Source organism: Arvicanthis niloticus, chromosome 4 (genome assembly GCF_011762505.2).
Source record: "Arvicanthis niloticus isolate mArvNil1 chromosome 4, mArvNil1.pat.X, whole genome shotgun sequence".
In the NCBI taxonomy this organism is placed as follows: Eukaryota; Metazoa; Chordata; class Mammalia; order Rodentia; family Muridae; genus Arvicanthis; species Arvicanthis niloticus.
Genome location: NC_047661.1, coordinates 1,131,959 through 1,155,442, shown reverse-complemented (window position 1 = coordinate 1,155,442; position 23,484 = coordinate 1,131,959). Strand labels below are relative to the sequence as shown.

The window sequence follows — 23,484 nt, the reverse complement described above, 5'->3', positions numbered from 1 at the left end:
ACCTGTGTTTTCCCTCCAGTTCCTTCCTGAACAAGGCTTCTCGACAAGGAGCAAGAAATTGAGAAGGTTTGGAAGAGAGATCCGATGGAGTTGCATATCCCCAGGGCAATGAGCTCCTTTTCCATGTCGGAACAAAGCAGACAACAGACAATAGGTCAGTCCCTCTTAGAGAAGACTGCAGAAGTACTCTGGATACACCTTCAGCAACACAGGTTGTCCTATCCCCTCACTGTGCCATGCTACGTTTCTTTACTATGAGTTAACGATTGGAATTCGGGTATGTTGTATAATGGGAGAAAAACTGTTTAAATTTTCATTGTGTGGGAGATAAATGCTGTGATTCCTACCTGCTCCCAGTTTCCCAAACCCACTTTCTATACAAACACCATTAAAAAAAAACTGCATATAACTGAAAAATACTTTTCAAAAGAGAAAGTTCTAGATGCATGGCGATTGGCATCTTTTAAATGTCTGCCGGCCTATTGCTCATGAAGAAGTGCATGCCAATGCCTTCTCAGGACCTGTAAGTCCTGCTTTAGGGCTACTTTGGGATTTCTAGGTTGATTTTATATAAATGTGGAACATCTGGTTCCTCTAGACAAATATGGGCACAGGGTCCATGCCCTCTAATCCCAGCACTCTGGAGGCTGAGGCAGGATTACTACAAGTTTGAGACCAACCTGAGTTATATAATTACATTGTGAGTGAGACCCTGACTCTAAAAAAAAAAAAAAAATCAGTATTTCATAACATCAAAAAGTATCTGCTAGACCTTTAATCCCAGCACTTGGGAGCCAGAGGCAGGCAGATCTCTGTGAGTTTGAGGCCAGCCTTGTTTATATAGTGAGTTTCAGGACAGCCAGAGCCACATAATGACATAGTAAAACCCTGTCTCAAACAAAGAGATATATTTGTTTGACCTTTCTTAGAAAGAAAGGATTCTCATTCTATGCTAAGCTTTTGCATATGAAAAGAATCTGCCACAAAAATGGAAAAAAGGTATGAGCTAAAATAGATAATACAACAAGATTATAGATTGTGTGTCTGGGCTAAATATCCACTTACAGCTATGTTATAAAAGAAGGCAGCAAAAAGAATACAAATTCCTACTCAGAACACTAAAGTAGGAAGATCTGTGTAAGTTTGAGGCCAACTTGGCCTCATAATGAACTCCATCAGGTCATTCTCTATAATGTGAGACCTTGTGTGCAACAACGGAGAGAGGAGAAAGAGAAGGAGAGAGGCTGAGAGGGGGGGGGGGGAGGAGGGACAGAGGAAGGGAGGAAGGGGAGGAGAGATAGAGAGAATGGAAGCGAGGAATACACTGCAGTATCAAATACATGCTTCAAATATATCCATCATCAGAGTAAAGGCTTTTCTACCAAGCTAGCCTCTTTTCTGTCTGAAGCAGAGCTTGGTGGTCGCACCCCAGTGAAGCATCCATGGAAAAGTGATCATTTTTACCTGATTGCCATCAACCTGGTACCCATGCTTATTTGCCAAGGTTTTGGCCATGGAGATCGTCACTGAAAATCCAACGATGGCTATGGCAATGGCATCCACATATACCAGGTGGAACAGGCTGGTGTCTGGGTTGGCAGGAGGGAGTAGCCTGAAAAGCCAAGGTGACTTTAACTCAAGCACTGTGACCACTAGGGGGTAAGCAAGCACACAGAGGGGAGCAGAGCAGGGAGAGTGTTTTATCTGCTCATGAGATGACCCCGTTGGTTCTTAAGTGGCAATAAGAAGGGCCCTCCTGCTGCCCAATCTCTTCCTGATCCAGGCTGCAGAGCAGCTTTCTGTGGGATGAGTTATCTCTATAGATTGGGTGCCCAGTTATTTATAGCAGAGTAACCTTATACCTGATGACAGGTGAAGGTAAGACTCCAAGCTAGGAAGAAAGAGTCGGTGGAGTACTCAGATACACCTGAACCAGGCTTTTGATGGGGAGTTTTTTGGACAAGTGCTGCTTCAGGGGAGAATTTGGGCCCTGGTAACATACTTGAGTCTTCTTCTGCTCTCTCTGTGTCATTCATTGTCCCTTCATCTGAGCTCTAACACAGAAAAGATATTCCTTCTCCCCCTCAGGTCTCGCACGGAAACTGGAGGACAACCCCAAAGTGTGGCTTCTGAAACCATGCAAAGGGGAGCTCAGCATTTTTCAATATTGTAGTTTGGAACATCTATCCTAAAGTACCACTGTAGGGAGTCCCCTCAGTGTTATAAGTAACAGTGGGGATTGAATCGTGCTTAGTTCAAGGCATTGGGTTAAATAACTGTTAACACTCACCTAACTGCTAGGTAAGCCAATTATCACACTCTTGTGTGGGAAGTCCTCTGAGCTGGCTGCTAGCTTATTTAACTATTTCTCATGATCTGTGAATGAGGCATCGTCTCATCATCCAGACTTTATGGATGAGGACATGATGCACAAAGTTAAACAACTGTGTGAGCCCAATCAGTTCTTCCATTAAGAACACAAAACCATGACTAACTTGTCTTTTTCACACCAATGTTTTCACACTGTGTCATAGTACAAGTTCAAACCTTGGCATAAGGAAAGGAGAAAAGGAAGGGAAGGAAAATAGGCCTCGCTGCTAAGCACACATAAGTACATTAGCTTCAGGCCCATTCCTCTCACGCTTGTGGTGTAACTACTTCTCCATCTAGATGTGGCTTTCTACTGACTCTCAGCTGGCCTTCAGATCTGCTGCTATGGCTTGTATATGCCATGCCTCCCACAGGCCATGTTCTAAATAGTCATTTGCCATTTGTGGCACCAGTTTGAAAGCTCCAGTGCCTTTAAAGGTGAGGCCTGGTGTCTCAGGGTTCCATTTCTGTGAAGAGACACCATGACCAAGGCAACTCTTACACAGGACACCATTGAATTGGGGGCTGGCTTACAGGTTCAGAGATTTAGTCCACTATCACCGTGGTGAGACATGGCATGCAGGCAGACATGGTATGGAACTTGGGAGTTCTATCTATATCTGAAACCATAGGCAACAGAATGAGACTGTGATCTGCACTGGATGTAGCTAGAGCATAGGAGACCTCAAAGCCTGTCCCCACGGTACTTCCTCCAGTAAGACCACACCTACTCCAAGAAGGCTACCCCTCCTAATAGTTCCACTCCTTAAGGGCCAAGCATTCATACACATGAGTATATGGGGACTGCATCTATTCCACATCTGGCCAGCAGAAGCAGGTCAGTATCCCTACTAGGCCTTTGAAAAGCCCTCTCTACCCCTGGTTCTGGCCTCGGCTTCTCTGCTTCTTGGTCCATTGTGAGAAGTCACTGTCTCATGCTCTTGCTGCTGTAGATGGAACCTCTCTGCCATGCCTGTCCCAATATAATGGAAGTGAGAGGGACAAAACAGTTCTCCCCTTCCTTATGTTGTATCTGCCAAGTAACGTGATCCCAATTACAAAGTATGCAAGAGCCAGGCATGGTGGCTCATGCCTTTGATCTTAGCCCTGGCCAAGCAGAGACAGGGAGATCTCTTTCAGATCAAGGCCAGCCTAGTCTACAAAGTGAATACAGGACAGCCAGGGTTTGTTACACAGAGAAACCCTGTCATAAAACACCAAAACCCAAAAGCCAAACCAACCAACCAACCCACCAAACAAACAAAGTATGAAAGAAACAGATGTCACCATGACAGACCTGACCCTGTGCTACTTAGGTTTTTAAAACCGACTTAGGGGAGAAATACGGAAGAGTTGGCCTTGATAAGTCCTAGAAGAGCTTCCTGGTTGGTTCTGCTGGGAGTTTGCAAGTCCATAACCTGTATAGAAATTCGAGCATGAAGGAAGAGCTCATGCGGCTTCAATTGGGAAGAAGGTCTCTAAAGAGAACCGGGCTACAGGTGCTTTGGGTTACATTTGGCCAAGAATCTGGACATTTGGGTCCATGTCCTGCAACTAGAACGAGGCTGAATGCGAAGGTAATGGGCTAATTGACATAAGGGAGGAAGTTTGGAAAGAGTGGAACATTTCAGCTGAGGCAAAACTATTGCTTACTGCTTTTAGCCAGTTAATGAGAATTTAGATAAACCCACAAGCAGATTGCCCAGGGAAGGACAGAGAGTGCATTTAGAGCAGCTACAGATAAAGCAGGTGCAAATGACTTGGTTACAGATGGTGAAGAGAATTTTGCAGTTTAAGAGAAAGAAGCCAGGGGCCAAGGGATGGGACAAAAGGAAAGCCAGACCCCTCTCCCTGAAGGCTCCAGGGTATTAGAATGCAAATTTGAAGATTCCCTTTCAAAAGAGAGAAAGATGAAGAGGTGCCTTCATTTCAATGAGGCTACTGAGAAAAAGCTGTGCAAGTACTGCCCAGGCTACTTGTGGCCAAGCTGCAGGCAGCCCCAGGTATTTCTTAAGGCAGGCAGCACAACTTGGTGTTATGTGCCGGTTTTTGCAGACACCCAAAATGCAGCTTCCACCAAAGTTCTAGATGGGAAAACTTGTGACAAGTAATGTGCAGGCTGGTCAGTTTCCCTGCAGGGGCCTCTAAACTGATCATGCAAGAAGTTGTGATGGTTTGACTTTGAAATGTCCCCTTATAACTCATGTTTTGAACCCTCACCCCATAGCTTCTGGCATTTCTTTGAAGGCCATGTGTCTTTAGGAAGTAAGGCCTGGAGAGAAGAAGCAGGTCAGCAGGGGAAGGGCCTTAAAGGTCATCTGCACCCCTTGGTTCTCTCCTGTGCTCTGGCTTAGCTTGTTGCCACTTGTGGAGTCAATGGGTGCTCCCGCTGCTCCTCCACCCTACTTTACATGCATCGATGACCTAAACTCTGAGTCAATGTGGTCCTGTGCTGCTTTCTTTTTGTTTCCTTTCCTATTTTTTTGTTAGGTGTTTTGGTCATAGTGATTCAAAAGTATAGTGATAAAAAAAAAATGTAGCGGTAACACACTTGATTGACAGAATAGAGGAAGTGATGTCACTTGAAGCCTTATAAGGCTTGGGGGGGAGGGGGTTCCTCTGCTTTTCTCTCTGAGGAATAATGTAAATGAGATTTGGCTGTTCAGCTGGAGAAGCCATGAGGAAAGATGCCAGCCAGCTAGCTGTTCGGGCTGGCTCCTGACTCACTGTGTAGGCTAGGCTAGCCCCACAGTTGCTTTCCTTTCACCACAGTCTCTCAAGTGCTGGTGTATAGGTGCACTCTACCACATTTGGACACCTCCCTGGCTCTTCATAAGTTTCAGGAGAATACATCGGGCACCCAAGCTTTAGAAGGTAAAACTGCTCTTCTTTTTAAAGCTTAACTCCCACCGATGAAAGAAATTGCAGTGCATCCTGGTATGGGGGCCATAGGGGAGAACAGGCATCAGGAAGAGTCGATGTTAACTTATCAGTGTCTGTTTGATTGTTTCTTTAAAGGAGAAATTTAACTGTAAGGCTTTCTTGTTTAATTAAATTATTTGTAACTAGTAACTGAATAGGATTATCTGCTGGATCCAATCAAAGATGAATGTTTATCACAGAACTCACGGTTAGAGAATCCATATGAGGTAATGGAAAGAACACAAAATAGGCATCAGAGAAGCTGGCTCTGGACCAGACTGTGACTCAGCTTCGAGCCACTGAGGCATCTCTAGGACTCTCAAATGTCAGCTTCCCTGAAATCCACCTGAAAGCAGAGCCCGCCTTCTCCCTCACCTGTCTTCTCAACTGTCTCTCTCACTGCTTGCTTTTGCTGATTGACTGTTGTGTTCATGGAGCTCTCAGCAGGTAAGGAAAACTTTTTGTTTGAGTGTTTGTAATTGCCATGTCCCTGGCACATGGCAGGCATTAAGTGATCAGTTGCCAAATAAATGAGGATAAATGACCTTTCACAAAAAAAAAACCAAAAAACAAAAAACAAAATACAAAACAGGGGCAGTGACGTATTGTCAATAGGCTTACTTCAAGTCTCAAATGGAATGGTTTATATAAAAGTATTCTTATAAGTTCTCAGTCTAAATTGAAAACCAAGTTATTACCTTATTATGCTTTTACCCTGAGTCATTACAAAACAAAACAAAATAAAAACATGCTCATGAAACCCACTCTGTTTCGATGTTCATAATTAGAAGCTTTGCCTGAAGTCCTGGCTCAGGAGGAGGTCTGTCTGTGAAATGCTTTGCCTCTCTGCCTTTCTGAAGACTCCTGGTTGGACACAGCATGATGGAACATGACAGCCCAAGGATACACAGCTAAACAAGGATACACAGCTAAAAGGCTCAGGCTAGAATTCAGGTCCTTTTGCTTTAAATCCCTGTGTCACTCAAGGAGAGATTTTAAAGAATCGTTTAAAGACAAGAAAAACCTTACTCTCTGCTGTTGGTAGGATTGAAAAATCTTTTCTAGAAAACAGTATGGAGGACCTTAAAAACAACTCAAAATACCATCCAATGTCTCAGTTACTTTTTCTGTTGTGTTGCTGTGATAAGATAGTCTAATAAAAAACAACTTAAGGAAGGGTTTATTTTGATTGTAGCTCATGTATACAGGGCACTATGGTGGGGCATTCAAGACAGTGGGAAATTGAGGTAGCTAATCCCATTGCTGGTGCAGTCAGGAGGCAAAGATGATGAGTGATGTGTGTAGCCCACTTTCCACTTTGTACACAGTCTAGGATTGCAGCAAAGGGGATGGTGCCTCCCATAGTGGGCAGGTCTTCCCACCTCAATTTAATCCAGAAAATCTCCATGCCCAAAGGCCTATCTCCCAGGTGATTCTAGATTCCATCCTGTTGGTAATTGAGATTAATCATCACATTGGTAATCCAAAGAGAACTACTGAAAGATTGATCTACAAGTCTGTGCCCTTGGTAGAGCTATTCACAATAGCTAAGCAGTGGATACAAATGATTATCCATTGACAAGTGAATGGAAAAACACAGTATAGGGGATACAAACAGTGGAATATATCATTCAAGTCTTTGAAAAGGGAAGAACAGAAGTGGCCACCTCCTGTCACCAGGCAGGGCTTCCAGTGGTGGGAGAGGGACACCAACCCATCAATAAAACCTTCGACCCAAAGTTTGTTCTGCCTATAAGGTATGCAGGAATAAAATTGGAGCAGAGATTGAGGGATTGGCCAACCAATGACTGGCCCAACTTGAGATCCACCCCGAGAGAGAGAGAGAGAAAGAGAGAGAGAGAGAGAGAGAGAGAGAGAGAGAGAGAGAGAGAGAGAGACAGCTAACCCCTGACATTATTAATGGTACTCTGCTGTGCTTGCAGATAGGAGTGTAACATAACTGTCTCCTGAGAGGCTTCATCCAGCAGCAGGTGGAAACAGATGCAGAGACCACAGCCAAACATTAGGAAGAGCTCAAGGAGTCTTGTGGAAGAATCAGGGAAAATTTTGAAGGAGCTGAAGGAGTCAAGGACAACACAAGAAGACTTACAGAGTCAACTAACCTGGGTCCATGGGGGCTTACAGAGACTGACCTACCAACCAAAGAGCATAAAAGGCTGGACCTAGGTTCTCTACAGGTTTCTAGCAGCTGTGTAGCCTGTTCTTCATGTGGTCCCCTAACAGTTGGATCAGGGGCTGTCTCTGACTCTGTTGCCTGCCATTGGATCCCTTTCCTGTAACTGGATTGCCTGGCCCGGCCTCAGTGGGAAAGGATGTGCTTAGTCCTGTTGCAACTTGAGATGTCAGGGCAGGTTGGTACCCATTCTTAGATGAGAAGGGGAGGGGATAGTTGGGGAAGGGGCTTGTAAGAGTGGGACTGGGAGGTGGGGGCTGTGATAGGGATGTAAAGTGAATAAATACATTAATAAAAAAAGAAAAGAAAAGGGAAGAACACGCTGTCCTGTGTCCTGTTATGGATAAACCTTGAGGGCTCTAAGCCAACTGAAATAAGCCAATCCCCCCAAACACGAATACTGTATGATCATTGATAAAAAAGATATTTAGAACAGTCTAATTTATGGAACAAAAAAAACTGACTTGCAGTTACCAGGGGCTGAGAGATGGAGAACAAAGGTGAGGGTGTCTAATAACTCAGATCTGCAAGATTAACGTGCACAGACATCTGTTTTACAGTGTGAGCATGGTCAATGCTATTGGCCTGTGTACTTACAAGAGGTCAGTGGGGCTGGATAGATGGCTCAGGGTTGAGAGTGCTTAATGTTCCTGCAAAGGTTAGGAGTTTGGTTCCCAGCACCCACTTTAAATGTCTCACCATCTCTTACAACACTAATTCCAGAGAACCCAAAACCCTCTTCTGGCCTACATGAACACACACGCACACACACACACACACACACACACACACACACACACACACACACACACTCACACACACTCACACACAATCTTTTTTTAAAATGGTTAAAAATAAATATTTAATTTTTTTCTGGTGTTATCCCATATCCCACCCCCACCAGACAGGGTCTCACAATGTAGCCCTGGCTGTCCTGGTACCTGTTATGTAGACCTAGATGGCTTTGAACTCACAGAGATCTGCCTTTCTCTGCCTCCTGAGTGTTGGGATTAAAGATCTGTGCTATTTCTTCCAGCTGCCTCAAGTTTTAACTAACATGCACACACATGCACACACATGCACACACACACACACACACACACACACACACACACACACACACACTCAAGCCTATAAAATCTCCAGCTGTCTGATATATGTAGAAAAGATGATTTTTCATGCAACATTAGAGTTGTTTGCCTTGTTTGCTCACTCTTCTTTAGCTGTTTTCTTACCCCAGAGGAAGTGTTCCAACGACATCCACGCTGTAGGACTCATGCAAGTTAAACCCTGCAGAAATGCCAGTCCCCATCACCACCTACGACAGACAAAAAACCAAGCACAGCTTAGAGCCAAATGCTAACACACCACAAAAGCTCAACAAATTGGTCAAACAGGAAATCTATTCTCACTTCTCAGTGTTACGAGAAGGATCTTCAGCTGCTAGTTTAACTTCTCTTGGTGACTTTGCCCCACAATGGGCTCTAGAGCTAAAAGCCAGAATCCATTTATTTTATTTACACTCTGTTCCCAGTTGAAACAATTGGTTAGTTGACAGCAGCTGGAGGAGGCTATCACTAGTACTGGCCTTGAGTTTGTGGCCATACTATCTGTGAGGTGAGGTTGGTAATGTCACCTGTCACCATGAAACCCACATTTGCTTTAGAATCCTTCTGCTGCTATCCCCGCCTCTAGGACAGCAGTGAGGGCATGGCCAGAAGCCTCCCAGAGTGACACATAGCTGTTTTCTTCAGGTTCATAGTACACACACAGTATGTCACTTAGAGTGGTGTTCGTGAGGCCAGACTGCATGGTCAGAACCTAGATTTATGTGAATTACAAAGCACAGCCTTCAACCAGACAAATATGGCAGAAGGTGTGATAGCTACTTGCTTTATCCTCAGTAACTATAGCTTCTATAACTTTTGGGATGGGCTATCCAGAAGAGAAAGAGGGAGGGCTCCAGGGATAGGCAGCTCCTCCAGGGATGGCCTCTGTATAACTCCTGGTAAGGTCAACTTGCTCTCTGTCAGACACAGCAGACTCAGAGGAACCAGTCAGTATCTTTGGCTCCCTCCAGTGAAATGACACTGTATTGGTGGGGGCAGTTATAGCTGTCAACTTGAATGGAATCTGTTGTACATCTTAAAACTGGAGTAATGCCTAGAATATTTAAAGTCACAGAACAAATACGGTTTGAGTCTTGCTTGCTGGTAGTAACTCATTACTAAACCATCGTTTTCCTATTGACATGAAGAGATGTATCACAGAATGCAAACCTCAAAACAAATTTATAATTAAAAAAATAAATGGCATGCTTAAAAAGAACCATGAAGACCCTGTCTTCAAACTTTCCAGAATGTTTTATTTTCTATTTTCCTGTGGAATGCATGGATAAGAACTTGATTTGGACAATTTTGGGGAGTCACTTTTCTCATCCTAGCATGTAGGCCTTGGGGATAAAACTCAAGATGTCAGGCCATCTCAACCCCTAGGAAAAAGGTTTAAAATGCTCCATGAAGGTATTATTGAAAGACTGCAATTTCAATGATAGTTGTGGAGAACCACTCCATGGGGAAGAAAGGGCCAGAATGTAGCTCAGGGCAGACACATTCCTAGCACAGAAAGCCCCAATGAGATTCCAAGCACAGAATAAAAGAAAAAAAAAAAGATACTGATTGTGAGCGACATTAGAAAGTTGTTTTTGCAGACAGAGCTTTTCTGTTTCTAAATTTGTATCAAATATATGTTACTTTTGTTGCTCTTTTTTTCTTTTAAGAAAACAAATTTTCCCTATGTATCCCAGGATAGCCTTGAAATCATGATCCTCCTGAGGCAGCTCCCGAAGTGCTGGGTTTATAGGCATGTACAGGTTGACACCTGTTAGTTTTTGAAAAAAAAATTTTGTGGGTTTCAAACTTCAACTCAGGAATCCCCTGAGCAAACCACTGAGGAATTTAAAGGCTGCAGAGAAACAACTGTGTAGACTTCTAGTTGGAGGCAGCTGACAGTTTGAACATCAGTTCAGACCACATTCCTTCTGCTAATGTGACATCTCACACAACCTGGGTACTCTGTGGTTGCTCTCTGTGAAGAGGAGTACAGGAATAGTGTTCACTCTGACTCCACGGCTGTGGTTGTGCAAGGCTCACATGTGCACACATCCATGAATAAACCATTGCTGTCACTTAAGAACCTGATATTGTTTATTTCAATTTATACAAACTTGTTTTTTAATAAAATGAAACTAATTTTTCAGTCATGAATATGTTGTAAGATATTTGGACTTGACTTAGGTGAGGCCATTAGTTATTTTCTTTCAGCTTAGAAGTACCAGAAAACAAAGACGATTGGGGAAATTTTTGACTTTTCAAAGTGGAAGTCACTTTATTAAAGTAAGTAAAAGTATTGAAATTGTTATGGTTAATTAAAATAATGTGTGATATCTAAAAGAAATAAACAGATAATGAAAAAAAACACAAATTCTTCCAAATCCCACCTTTCATAGGTAACCAATGTTAAAATATGCATTTATGTATATCTACCCTTAGGTTTTAAAAGTCACCTACATCTACATTTTACTACATTTTTCTTCTGACAATTTTTCTTAGTTGTTTTACAGAACAGGAATGAGGACCCTTCATCTCTTTGTCTCTCCATCACTCTCTTGAGACTCCCCTGTGGGATCAGGTGCACGCAGTCCCACGGCTGAGCAGGCTGCTGCCTCGCACGTACTTACAGCAAAGAACTCTAGAGGAATGGGTGCTGGCAGTTTCTCTTTAAATCGCTCATTAAACTCCTTGCCACCCAACAGCAAACCAAAAACCATCAGGCCGACGCCTAGGGAACACACGTTGAGGTTTTTAACATTCTGCAACACAGCAACTGTACTCTGTAACACAGTGAACACTGCAGGTTTACATCAAGCTCCTGGACTGCAGGAATCAACACACGTGAGGTCCCCAGGCAGGAAGTCCACAGAGACAAGGGTGAGAGAAGCTAGTGGAGCTGGGTGGAGAGAAAGGAGTGGGAACTTTATGAGTGAGAAGGTTCCAGAATGGAGGGTCATCACAACTGTGTGGCCAAAAGAATGCACCTAATCCTACCACACTGTGTATTTAAAAATCAAGTGAACCAGGAGATATGTTTTGTTATGTGCTTCTAAAATACTTATTTTTGATGAGTCTGTGTGTATGTCTGAGTGTATGTATTTGAACAATGTGCATTCGGTAGCCCGTGAAGGTCAGAAGTAGCCATTGGGTCTCCTGGCACTGGAGTGACAGGCAATTATAAGGCATTATTTGAGTGCTAGAAATCAAACCCAGGTCTTCTGCAAGGGTAAAAAAAACGCTCTTAACTGCTGAGGCATCTCTTCAGCCTAGCTTCTTGTTACGTACAGTTTACCACAGGGAAAAAAATCCAAAAAATTCCAATGAGCCTCAATTTAAAAGTGATGTGAGCTGGAGTATTCAGTAAATATTTTAAAAGTACTATGTAACAAGTAAAATTCAGTGGTAGACTATATATTTGGCATGCTCCAGGCCCTGGATTCAACTCTTAGCACACTAACTGAAAGGTTTTAGGGTGAAGCATTTCTCCTTATATCTTCTACAGGCTAGGAGGTATTTATTTTTACCTAATCATACAATTTTATACTCATAATTCTTATCCAACAACATTATAGATTTATTGTTGTTTTGTTTGAGACAGGTGCTCACTATGGAGTCTACAGTGACCATGAACTCGGTCATCTAGAGTGGCAGGGTAGGCACGCTCCACCATGCAAGGCTTATGGTGGTTTTGATATGTCGATATCTGAATGGAGCTCATATAAAATTCAGAAAAAGGAGCACTGGGGCTGACTTGTGAGCATCACGAAAGAAATAGGGGAAACATTGCAGAATACTTCAGAAGTAAAAAGACAGCAAAGCTTTAGAAATTTGACTTAGAAACTGTCACAAGAAGATGATAGTGAAGCCAGGCAGGATTTGGAGCTGGGTAATGATGTTTAGAAGGAAGCCCAGGAGAGGAAGGAAGAAAGGCACTTAGTTATATCTTAGAGCTATGGTCTGGATACCCCAAATATAAGCATTTCATCTGACACCCAACAAAGCAGAGAGGCTAGCACACCTGGGCTGCACAACCTAGAGCTCCTGCAAGTGCAGGCTGCACATTCTCTGGGACAAGTCATTTTGAGAAGTGTCAGAGTCTGAGGTGTATTTGCACCTGTCACAAGAAATTAATAACTTATGGGATATCTTTACAGTTTGATTCCAGTATTATCAACTGAGGATTCAAATTGAAATGTCACCACCTCAAAATGACTGTCCCAGAACCCCAATCTAAAGGTGTCTGTTTGTTCCTCTTCTTATAGCACTCAACATACTTGTAACAAACTGAATGTGTGTACAACTCATGGGTCACAACAACTATTTTCCCATTGGACTGCTAGCTCCAGCAAGGTCAAGGCTGTGTCTGCTCAGCTCATCATCAGGCCTAGAGAAGGGCCTGGCATATAAAGGCCTGCAGAGGCTACAGCTGAGGGTCTGAAAATGTCCTTTGTAGTATTCAACTGGCTATAATCATGTCAGTGGCCATTTAGAAACGCATTTTTTCTTGGATTCTAAATATACAGGTTTCGTAGTAGTGGTAGTAGCTGTTTTGTTTTTAGATACTCTTTCTCTCCCTGCCCCGTCTCTGTCTGTGTGTGTGTTCATGTATGTGTGTGCCCAGTGAAACCACAAGAGGGTGTTGGATCTCCTGGAGCTGGAGATACAGGCAGTTATGCTTCCTGATGTGGTGGGTGCTAGGTGTTGAACCCTGGTACTCTGCAACAGTAGCAAGTACTCTTAAAAGCTAAGACATCTCTCCATTCCCCATTCAGGAGTTGGAGAACTATATTGTTAATAATTTTTAGCTATAGTACATTGTGTGAAAAAAATGTTAAATTTTAAGAATTTGTTATCAACTTCATATAATCAGCTTTATATTTTTACTATGCACCTGCAAATCATTTTGTTTTCTCTGTAGTTTATAGTCTATACATGTTTTATTAAACTAATTACTTAAGTTACTTAAACCATTTACAGCCTTACTTATTTTTGCCTGCTTAAATAAGCAGCCTTTAAAGGAGATGTATTTTCTAATTATGTCTTTTATTTGCTTGTTTTTTGAGACAGTCTCACTATGTAGCTGTGACTGACCAGGAAGTCACTATGTAGAATAGGCTGGCCTCAAACTCACAGAAATCTGCCTGCTTCTGCTTTCCAAGTGCTGAGATTAAAGGCGTACAGCGCCACACCCAACTTATTATATCTGTAAGTTATTTATTAGTATCCACCTCCCCCAAAAGAACATAATTTACTCTTAAAAGCTCTCTGCACCTAATTAGAGTGACTGGTGCAACCACTGATAGGAACCTAAGAACAAATTCCTTCTGAATCAGTTAGAGTCACATAGCTACAATATGATGTCAGGTTTAACTAGAGTTGCAGTGGTCTTCCCAGAAAGCCTTAGAATAACTAAGTCTTCTTTTTTGAAGTTTGGAAGGTGAAAGATACATAGAAGCAAATAGGGGTTGGGGGTGGGGAGCAAGTGCCATCGCTTACTTACATACACCACTGAAAAGATCCCACTGTACCGCTTTGTTTTGACCCCAAACAGGTATTTTAACATGGAGGTGAAGACGTGTACAGCAGCCGCAGTGGTAAAGCCTCGCACCAACGGCTCTGTGAGGTATATGGCCACAAATCCAAACCTACAGACACCTAGGCAAAACTAGGTTTTTAAAAAATGACAGAGAAACAAACAAATGGCATGATGAGTTAGGAAATGACAAGCAACAGAATACATGTACATTTCTCTCTAGGTCATTTCCTGATCCTGTAGACTTGTGCCACTGGCAGCTAACAGACCACTGGCTATAAAGAACATGATGCTAAATCTGTAATGGCCTGCGTCCCTCAAAACCTTGCCCATGCTTACACCCTGCTAGGAGGGTCTCACTCTTGCATACCATGCTTCATATACATGCCTTTGCCTCCAAGCCCCTAAGGGGAGGCCTTGTCCTCAAACTACCACCCACTCCTTCAAACTTGTTTTGCTTTCAGAACACTCAAGAGAAACTCACTAGGCTTTCTTAGTGGTAGCTAAGGCATCCAGTGAGCAGGTATTTCAAACATCTTGAGTCCCCAGGTCTGGAATTTTGCTGGCTGCCTCTGCCCACACATAATGAGACCAGCCAAGAGAATTCAATGGGCATTTCATAGATGAACACACAGAGTTCATCTCCCCACAATGGAGTCTCACCTGAATGATTCCTGAAAGTAAGGTAACAGACATGGCCACTTTCACTCTTAATGCATCTCTGGCTTCTGTCCCGTTGGTTGCATTTACTCCTCCTGGGATGACAATATCATCTGGTACTAACCGGACAGCCACACCGCCAATCATCAAGCTAATAACAGCAAAAGGACCTAAAAAAAAAAGACGCAGGCATGAACCCTGTTTAGAAGTTCTAGGAATGAAGCCACTAGCCCCAATGTGGCCATCAGGAATGATCTCTGCTCAGGGGCCTATAACTTAATTTTAACCAAAAGAATGAAGCAGCAGGGGACCCTGAGTGACTCCTGAGATCTGCATGCTCTCAGATAAGCACCAGAGAAAACAGGAATGAGAGGCATGCTGGCTTGTCTCTTCAACAGAAGGGATGAATATACCTGTTTTCCACCCAGAAGGCTGTGAGTGGATGTTGTTAATAGCCTGGTAATGTGTACTATCTGTAGGGCTGGACCACATCCGAATCCTCCTGAAACATTACACTTACCCAGAAGTCTTCCCTCCTAGACTTTTATCTTGAATGTTTGCTTCTTAGTTAATAGTTAGGAGAGATGTCACATGTACTGTGTAGCCTGGTGACCTCTATGATATCTATATGACTGAGAACATACCGGATCCTAGGCACTTAATAGAACCCATCTTCATGGTAGAGGTCGCACGTACTTTGCAAAAGAGTTTTGATGTAGTCATACTTTAATCTTTATTGTACATATGGGGTGGTTAATTAATTAATAATTGTTACCAAATTGTACTGTACTTAAATATGTCTAAAATAAACTTCCTAGTGTTAGACTCTAGAAATTTGAACCAGCTTTGGTAACTAAGTCATGCTGAACCGAATTTCCTTCTTGCCTCATGTGGACCATTTCTCTGCAGGCTGGCTGTAGCATTTGCAGGGAGCTCCACAGTGATGCTTCAGGGTTTTGGAATGGCTCAGTTAGTAATGTGTCTGCACTGCCAGTTTGAGGACCTGAGTTAGGATCTATAGTAGCCACATGGAATCTTGCTTAAACCCTAGTGCTGGGGGAGGGGATGGTAAAGATAAATGGATCTTTACAGCTCACTTGTCAACTACTCCAGAAGGCAGTATACACTGGGTTCAGTGAGGGACTTTGCCTCAAGATATAAGTCAGAGAGACACCTGATAGTCACCTCTGGATGCATGTATGTGTATTCATTCACATGTGTGTGAGCGCGCGCGCGCGCGCGCGCACACACACACACACACACACACACACACACACACACACACACTCATTACACCAATATGAGAGAAAGAAGTAAGCATTTTGCCTCATAGCTCATGTACGTCAATTCCAGGACTACTTTCCTTCTAGTGGGTCACAGGGATTGAACTCAGGTCATCAGTCATAGAGACGGATGTAGGAATAATCTCTTGAGCACTGTGTGGAAGCATCATCTGTCAATAAATAGCTGATGGCCTATTAGCAAAAGGCAGGAAGTAGAAGGTGGGAGTTCTGGTAGAAAGATAGGAACTCTGGGAGATAGTCAGAGGAGAAAGATTCCCCCTCCCCACCTTGGAGAAAGTTGGGTGCATGAAACTGAGAAGTAATCAGTCATGTGGCAGACATAGAATAGTTTAAATATGTTATATAAGTTACAGGCTAGTTAGGGAACAAGCCCACGCTTATGGCCTAAATATTGAACATAAATAAGCCTCTGACTCACTATTCAGGACCTGGGATGAAGGTGGAAAAGTTCATGGCTCTTTTACCAGCTGAGCCATCTTACCAGCTCACCATGTGTGAGAAAGCTCTAGCGAGGCCACGTGGATCACACGGGCAAGAGATGAAGGGGAGGAGAGGGAGAAGAAAGGGATGAGTGAGGAGAGAGAAGCAGTTGTCAGGGTAAGTCCTTCTGAAATGCTGATCTCTTGGGTCTAGAAGAGATAGTAATGTGACTGTTTTTCATGAATACTATTTACATAAAAAATTTAAATTTATATTTTAAAAAGTGATATACAATATAAGCTTCTAAAGTTGGGTGGCACTTGTTACCGGACAATAGATATTTGAAATACTGTATGAGTTTGTTTGCAGCTGGTAGCCTCATAAAGCTCTGATATTATAAGTAAATTCACATGCATCTGTTCCTAAATGCACCGCAGAGAGAACATGTAGAATTTGGAGCTTAAAGTCTGATGAAGATGCAGGTACACACAATGTGATTAGAAACCTTGAGTATCACTATTAAAACAAATAAGAAGGAAAAGCAGACACAAGCCAAGTGTATTATAAAATAAAGCATTAATTTCATTTTACAGATTTCAACTATTGCTCTTTTATGCAAGAAAATTGCCCATTTAACCAACCCAAGATTATAAGAATGCTATTAATTTTAGAAATCTTAGAGAAGTGGGAAGGGGAATAAGAAGAGGAGGAAGAAGAGGGAACATACATGTGCTTTTTCATTGCAGGAGAATGAACCCAGTCTGGGCAAGTGCTCAACTACCGACACACAGCCTCAGCAGAGTATAGAAGCATTTTTGAAACAATTAATGGGTACACAGTCAGAAAAGGCTTATTGAGCAATGGTAACAAGCATATTGCAAAGCTTGGAAGAAGAGTTTTAGGCTAGGTTATCCAATATATGTTTTTACCTATAGATATGTGCCTGGAGGTTCCGAAGAAACAGTACATGATAACGGGATAAAACGAAGAGTACAGGCCAAACACCGGAGGCACAGCTGCCAGCATCGCGAAGGCTAAGCCTGCAGGATCAGAGAGCAGAGTTGCCGTCACGGTGTGCAAACAGGGGTGCGTCCCTTTCTACCTCTTGGTTTCTGATGAACGGGTGGTACCTGCCTTATTGTAAGTGTATGGGTCTGGCCTGCCTTCCCTTCTGTCTCAACCCCATGAACAATCTGGTGTCTACATAGTCCAGGCTGCAGCAGTATGTTGGCTAACACTGATTATAAACTTGGCGGGATCTAGACTCACTGAAGAGAAACCTCTGGGCTAGCCTGTGAGGGATTAATTGTATGGATGATGTTAGTTGAGGTGGGAAAACCATTCTAAAGGTGGGTTATACCATTCCCCAGGGTTAAGTCCTGGACTGATTTAAAAGAGAGCCAGCTGAGCAGCGTTCATCTCTCTCTGCTTCCTGACTGCAGATGGAATGTGACCGTTGCCTCAAGCTCCTGCTGCTGTTGCTGCCGCGCTTTTCCCACCATGACTGTCTGTACCCTGGAAGTGAGCCAAAATGAAACCCCCTCGAGGTACTTTTATCCAGTATTTGTCACAACACTGAGGCAAGTAACTAAATCAGGTGGTTTGCCTTGTCAACTTCCATTTGCATGGGTGGAGTTTTTTGCCTTCTGTAAGAAAGGTAAGAGTAGAAAAATGTCTCTTGTGAGGTACAGTCTGGTACTGATGCACCCGGACGGTGCTGTCTCTAATGCATGTTTGAGGATTCTCTAAAGGCCCCTTTGGTATCAGCATCCACCACAGTAACATTTCCTGGCCTAGGCTCCTTCACTTGTCTCTCATCAGAAGTTATGGTCTCCCTGACTCCTCTGTTGCCATATGTTCATTTTGTATGTAGTCTTGAACAGGGATCTTCCAAGTGAGCCAAGCCTGGTTCACTTCCAGGTTTGCAGTTTTCCAAACAGAATGTTGACACTTTATTCCAAGAGTCTTTAAAAGTGCAGGTCACACCCTTTAGAGGGCTGTGGCTAAAATTCCTCCCCTTGGGGAGAGACATGAATAAAATCTACTTTCTCCTAGGTTCCCAACGACGTGATTCAACCAAAGCACACTTAAAAAAGCAATGAGCTTATTAGGCTCACTTACAGAGCAATGGGTGAGGGTTACAGGTGCCACATGGGTGACCTTGAAGCAGCCACACCATAAGCACTCAGCATGGCCAATGGCTTCCCCATCTCTGTCAACCTTCCTAATGTTGTGGTGAGCCCCATCTATAACATTACTTTGTTAATACTTCATAACTGTCATTTTGCTATTGCTATGAATCATAATGTAAACATCTGACATGCAGGATATCTGATATGCAAACCCCAAAGGGATCAAGACCCACAAATTGAGAACCAATACTCTAGCTTCTCCCAGGGACTCTGGAGCATGTGCAAGTGGGGCAGACTTGCATAAGCTGGGTGGGAGAGGTGGCCTGATATGCAGGTGAAGGTCTCAAGACCCTCCCTGCCCCCTCCTTCTTAGAGGGAACATCAACTGTGAGCAACAGAGGCCAAGCCCAGCTGTGATGGTCTTTGGTATGCAGGTCCAGCTAGACTCTTGAAGATGGCTGCAGTTTGGCCAGAGGATAGTCTTGAACAGCAGGGGCCGTCTCTTCCTTTTAGGGCCCCAGACAGTTTGCACCTGCCTTTACCTGTCAACTTCTACTTTTTAAAAATGGACATTTTTATAGCATTTTTAGGCTCACAGTAGATTAACTGGACCATACAGAGAGTTCCTGTGACCTTCCTGTCCCCTCACATGCTGTCCCCACTGTCAATGCTCACATGTCACAGTACAAAAGATGAACCCACAATGAGACATCCTTATCCCCCAAAGTTTAGGTTTGGGCTCCCTCTGATATGTGTCCTGTACGTACCTACCATTAAAGAATGATTCTGAATAGTTCCCCATGGCCTCCAATCCTCTATATTCTACCTTCGTGTTCCTTCCTCCTCACAAATTCCTAGTCACCACTGATCGTTTTACTGCCTCCAGTACATTTTTCAGAGCATTACATGGTTGGGATTACATACTACCTGCCTTTTTAGATCCATGTCTTTCAGTTAGAGCATTTATGTTTTTCTTCTATGTTTCTCTATGCATGGTGAGCTCATTTGTTTTTAATAGTGAGTAGTATTCCATCTTCTGGATATACTGTAGTGGTTTTTGTTGTTGTTGTTGGTTTTGTTTTGTTTTGGTTTTTAACTATTAACCTATTTAGAGACATCTTGCTTTCAAGGTTTGGCCATTATGAAAAAGGCTGTGTGGATGTGTGGACTTACTTGAGGTTTTTCTCTTTTCTTCCTTCCTCCCTCCCTCCCTCCCTCCCTCCCTCCCTCCCTTCCTTCCTTTCTTCCTTCTTTTTTTTTTTTAAGTTGTTAGGCTATTTTTTTTTATGCAAGAATTAGGGGGTGATTTTTATAAAACCCAGGAGAGATGATCTGTGCTCTGAACAGTAGCTCTTGTAGCTGCTCAATTGTTTTTTTTCTTTGTTTGTTTTCAATTGTTTTAAATAGAAAGAAAATGCACAAGGTGTCGCTTCTTTCTAGAAAATGGGCATTCCAAACTCCCACATTCCTCCCAGCATGGCAGGGAGGGCTGGTGCCATCACTTATAGCCCTGCATTGGTTTTGGCATCCCTCCACTCTTTGTCCTCAGCCTTGAGATCTCAGAGAGTTTTCTAAGACACCTGGAAAATGCATCTTTGCATTTTAATGCTCTGAAGGAAGCCAAACAGCAAATAAACAATCAGAAGGCATCCCTATTTCATATGCAATGATGCAGTCACTCTAGATCTGGCCCTTTAAAAAGTCATTTCTAGCAAAGAAAAGCATGTGCACCATTTAGAGATTGCAGTGGCATGCCAAGGCTCTGGCTGGGGAAGGGCAGCCCCTGCTCTCTGATGCCCCCCTCCTGGTGTCATCTTCAGGAGCAATCACCCTAGTACTGCTACCTGTCTTTCTGCTTTCCTGCCCATTTTCCTAAACCAGGGCTTCTCTGACACACTCTAGAGACATTGTTAACATGACAGCATGGGGTCAGAGGCCAGCAAGCTACTAGCATTCTATAATACATAGCAGTCCCTGCAACAAATGATGGAAATGACATGGGACTGAGGGACTCAGTAGATAATGTGTTAGTGCCCAGTGTTCTGCAAGGTGGGTTCACAAATTCCAGTTGTCCACTGTGGTATTCATTTGCTACTTTGACAATTTTGAATAGAAACCATTGGCTTTCTGGTATTTCAGCTTCTCATTATACAACAATATGCCTTTTTTTCTTTGCCACTAAGGTTTGTTTTCTTCCATCCATCCCTTGTATTCAGATAGATTACTACGTGTACCTGACTTTAAATTGTTTTACGTTTAGTCTGATTCCTTACAGAATTCCTCTCTGTAGACTACGGAGGCCATTAATGTATAATCTTCTTGCCTCTACCGATGAACAGTAGGGGTTACAGGCTTATACCACTAGACCAGGCTAGCCTCTCCCTTCCTTTTTTTCTTCCTTCTTTCCTTCCTTTTGTCCTTCCTTCCTTCCTTCCTTCCTTCCTTCCTTCCTTCCTTCCTTCCTTCTTTCTTTCTTTGAAAAAGATTGATTTATTATATATACAGCATTCTGCTTGCATGTATGCCTACAGGCCAGAAGAGGGCACAAGATCTCATTATAGATGTTTGTGAACCATCATGTGGTTGCTGGGAATTGAACTCAGGTCCTCTGGAAGAGCACCCAGTGTTCTTAATCTTTGAGCCATCTTTCCAGCTCCCTCTGTCTTTCTTAAAGCTTCATAAAAATATTCTTTTGTTTGTTGCTGGGTTTTCTTCTGGGGCAACTCAGTGTCTAGCCAGCATCTTTGTTAGAACACTTCCGATTGTCACTATATGCCCCTGCAATCCTAGTATAGTGCCTTCCTCATGCCCTTTGACTACACCTAGCTCTTTTCCCAATCATACCCTGACTAACAATGTCCCTTCTGAAATATTTGTCCCCTTGTTCTCATCTACTTGAGGTCAGCTCACATTGGCTTTTAAAAATTTGTTATTTGTTTTTACAATTTCATTATACTAATTTTTGATCATTTTATCACTCTCTTACATTCTCATCCCTTCCTTTTCTCTTTTCAATTCTTCTTTACCCCAACCCCTTCCTATTTTGATACCTTTTTTTGTGTGTGTAATACACTAAGTCATTTAATTACAGTTGCTTGTATTAAAGCAACAACTTTTCAACGCTTCTTTACTTAGACAAGCTCCTCTGTAGTGGTCTAGTGTCCTGTGTTTTCCTTTATGATGTGTATACTTTAAAAATGTGTATATACCGTGTTTTGTTTGTTTGTTTGTTTGAGACAGGGCTTCACTGTGTAGCATTATTGGCTGGCCCAGAACTTGATATTCAGACCAAGTTGGCTTTGAAATAACAGTGATTCATCTGTGTTAGGATTAAGGACATGTGCCACCTTGCCTGGCTCACAAATTGATATTTTCTAACAGATAAAACCAGAGAGTTGTAGGGGAAATTCAGCATGCCATAATTCCTTTCAGCTATGTCATAGGCTTAGAAGCAAGAACTCTACTACAACTACAGAAAATGTTGACTGGGCAACTGACTGATCCTCAAATCAGTATCATCACTTTTTACCATGGTGATTCCAAGGCTCCTTAAAGATTAAGTTTCAAAAAAAAATTAGTTTAGAGAGGTAAAAGTTACTAGAACAATATGACAAAAACCAAACTTGTGGGACTGTGAAAGGATAACTTGGTTTCTGGTGGAGCACTGGCTAGAGATGGCTGGAGACCCTGCAAGGGACGGCATACATTTCACCACACTCCCAGACTCTAGGCTTCACACACAGGGTCAAAGACCTCCATTGATCAGTGCCTTTCAGTCATGTAGGGCAATGCCCCTACCAGCCCCTCCACAGGTAAAGGGCCTGACTATAGGTCTCAGGGCCTTGAGAGATCTCCATATTAATGAGCTACCTAAGGGCCAGAGGGCATAGTCAATTAAGCATTTCTTCCCAGACCCTCCTCTCAGACCCTCCTCTCAGGTCTGCCCTGAGAAACAGGGTGGGGTGGGTTAAGGGGTGGTGGTGGGGTGTACAGCTCATCCACTTTCTGCCATAACAATAAACCTTTTAAAACCATGAACTTCCTCGTGTCTTTGGGGCCCCGCCATGGGGAACCATAGACTTTGACTAATGAGCCACTGCGTCTCAGTTGCAGCCTAATCTCCTGCTAGAAGACTTCTCTATGTTCCTGCTGTGGAGGCCTGCCAACTCAATCAAGCTAGTCGAGCCAGCCAAGTGAGTCCCTGTAACCTGCGGGGCACTGTCAGGGCTTCTCTCCCCCTCGTTCCTCGGCTGTGGGCCGGTCCAGCCTGTATGCCGAGTCTCAGTTATTCCACAGCTCCCAGCGGTATCTGGTCTTCCTGTCAGTCAGCTGCATCTGCCCGGAGACCCCCACTCAGGAGCCCTGCCCTCACAGGACTTCAGGCTGAGACCTCTCCACACCCGGGCAGAGCCCCGAGGCTTCTCAGCCATGTGGAGTGAAATCAGTCAAATTCCTTCACTTCTGCTCCCCAGAGCTGCAGGATCCACAACATAGCCCAACAGGACCCACGCCCATGTGCTAGCTAACAGCCCCACACGAACCCAAACAGAACAAACCATGAATCTGAAACTTTGATGAACAAGGGCTAACGGGTTATTTGAGGAGATGGGAGAAAGATAAACAATGAAACACACGCACATCCACCCCTACCCCTCACACATACACATACACATAACACACATATATACAAACACACACAGAGACACAGAGAGACAGAGATAGACAGAGAGACAGTGAGAGACAGAAACACAGATACAGAGAGAAACAGAGTGAGAGAGACATACAGAGAGACAGAGCGAGAAAGTGAGAGATAGACACAGAGAGACAGAGACATACA

The 23,484-nt window shown here is 43.3% G+C and overlaps 1 protein-coding gene across 1 annotated transcript in view; it reads right to left on the bottom strand.

The window, feature by feature from the left end:
• Slc26a5 (solute carrier family 26 member 5) overlaps nucleotides 1–23,484 on the bottom strand; it is a 54,612-nt gene that overhangs the window by 15,615 nt on the left and 15,513 nt on the right. Inside the window, exons 4-10 of the mRNA XM_076932121.1 lie at nucleotides 17,445–17,555; nucleotides 14,795–14,961; nucleotides 14,099–14,263; nucleotides 11,226–11,378; nucleotides 8,722–8,804; nucleotides 1,465–1,612; nucleotides 3–116 (exon numbers count right to left, since the gene is read on the bottom strand). Of these exons, the coding sequence (XP_076788236.1) occupies nucleotides 3–116; nucleotides 1,465–1,612; nucleotides 8,722–8,804; nucleotides 11,226–11,378; nucleotides 14,099–14,263; nucleotides 14,795–14,961; nucleotides 17,445–17,555 (941 nt within the window). The remainder of the gene's footprint in view (nucleotides 1–2; nucleotides 117–1,464; nucleotides 1,613–8,721; nucleotides 8,805–11,225; nucleotides 11,379–14,098; nucleotides 14,264–14,794; nucleotides 14,962–17,444; nucleotides 17,556–23,484) is intronic.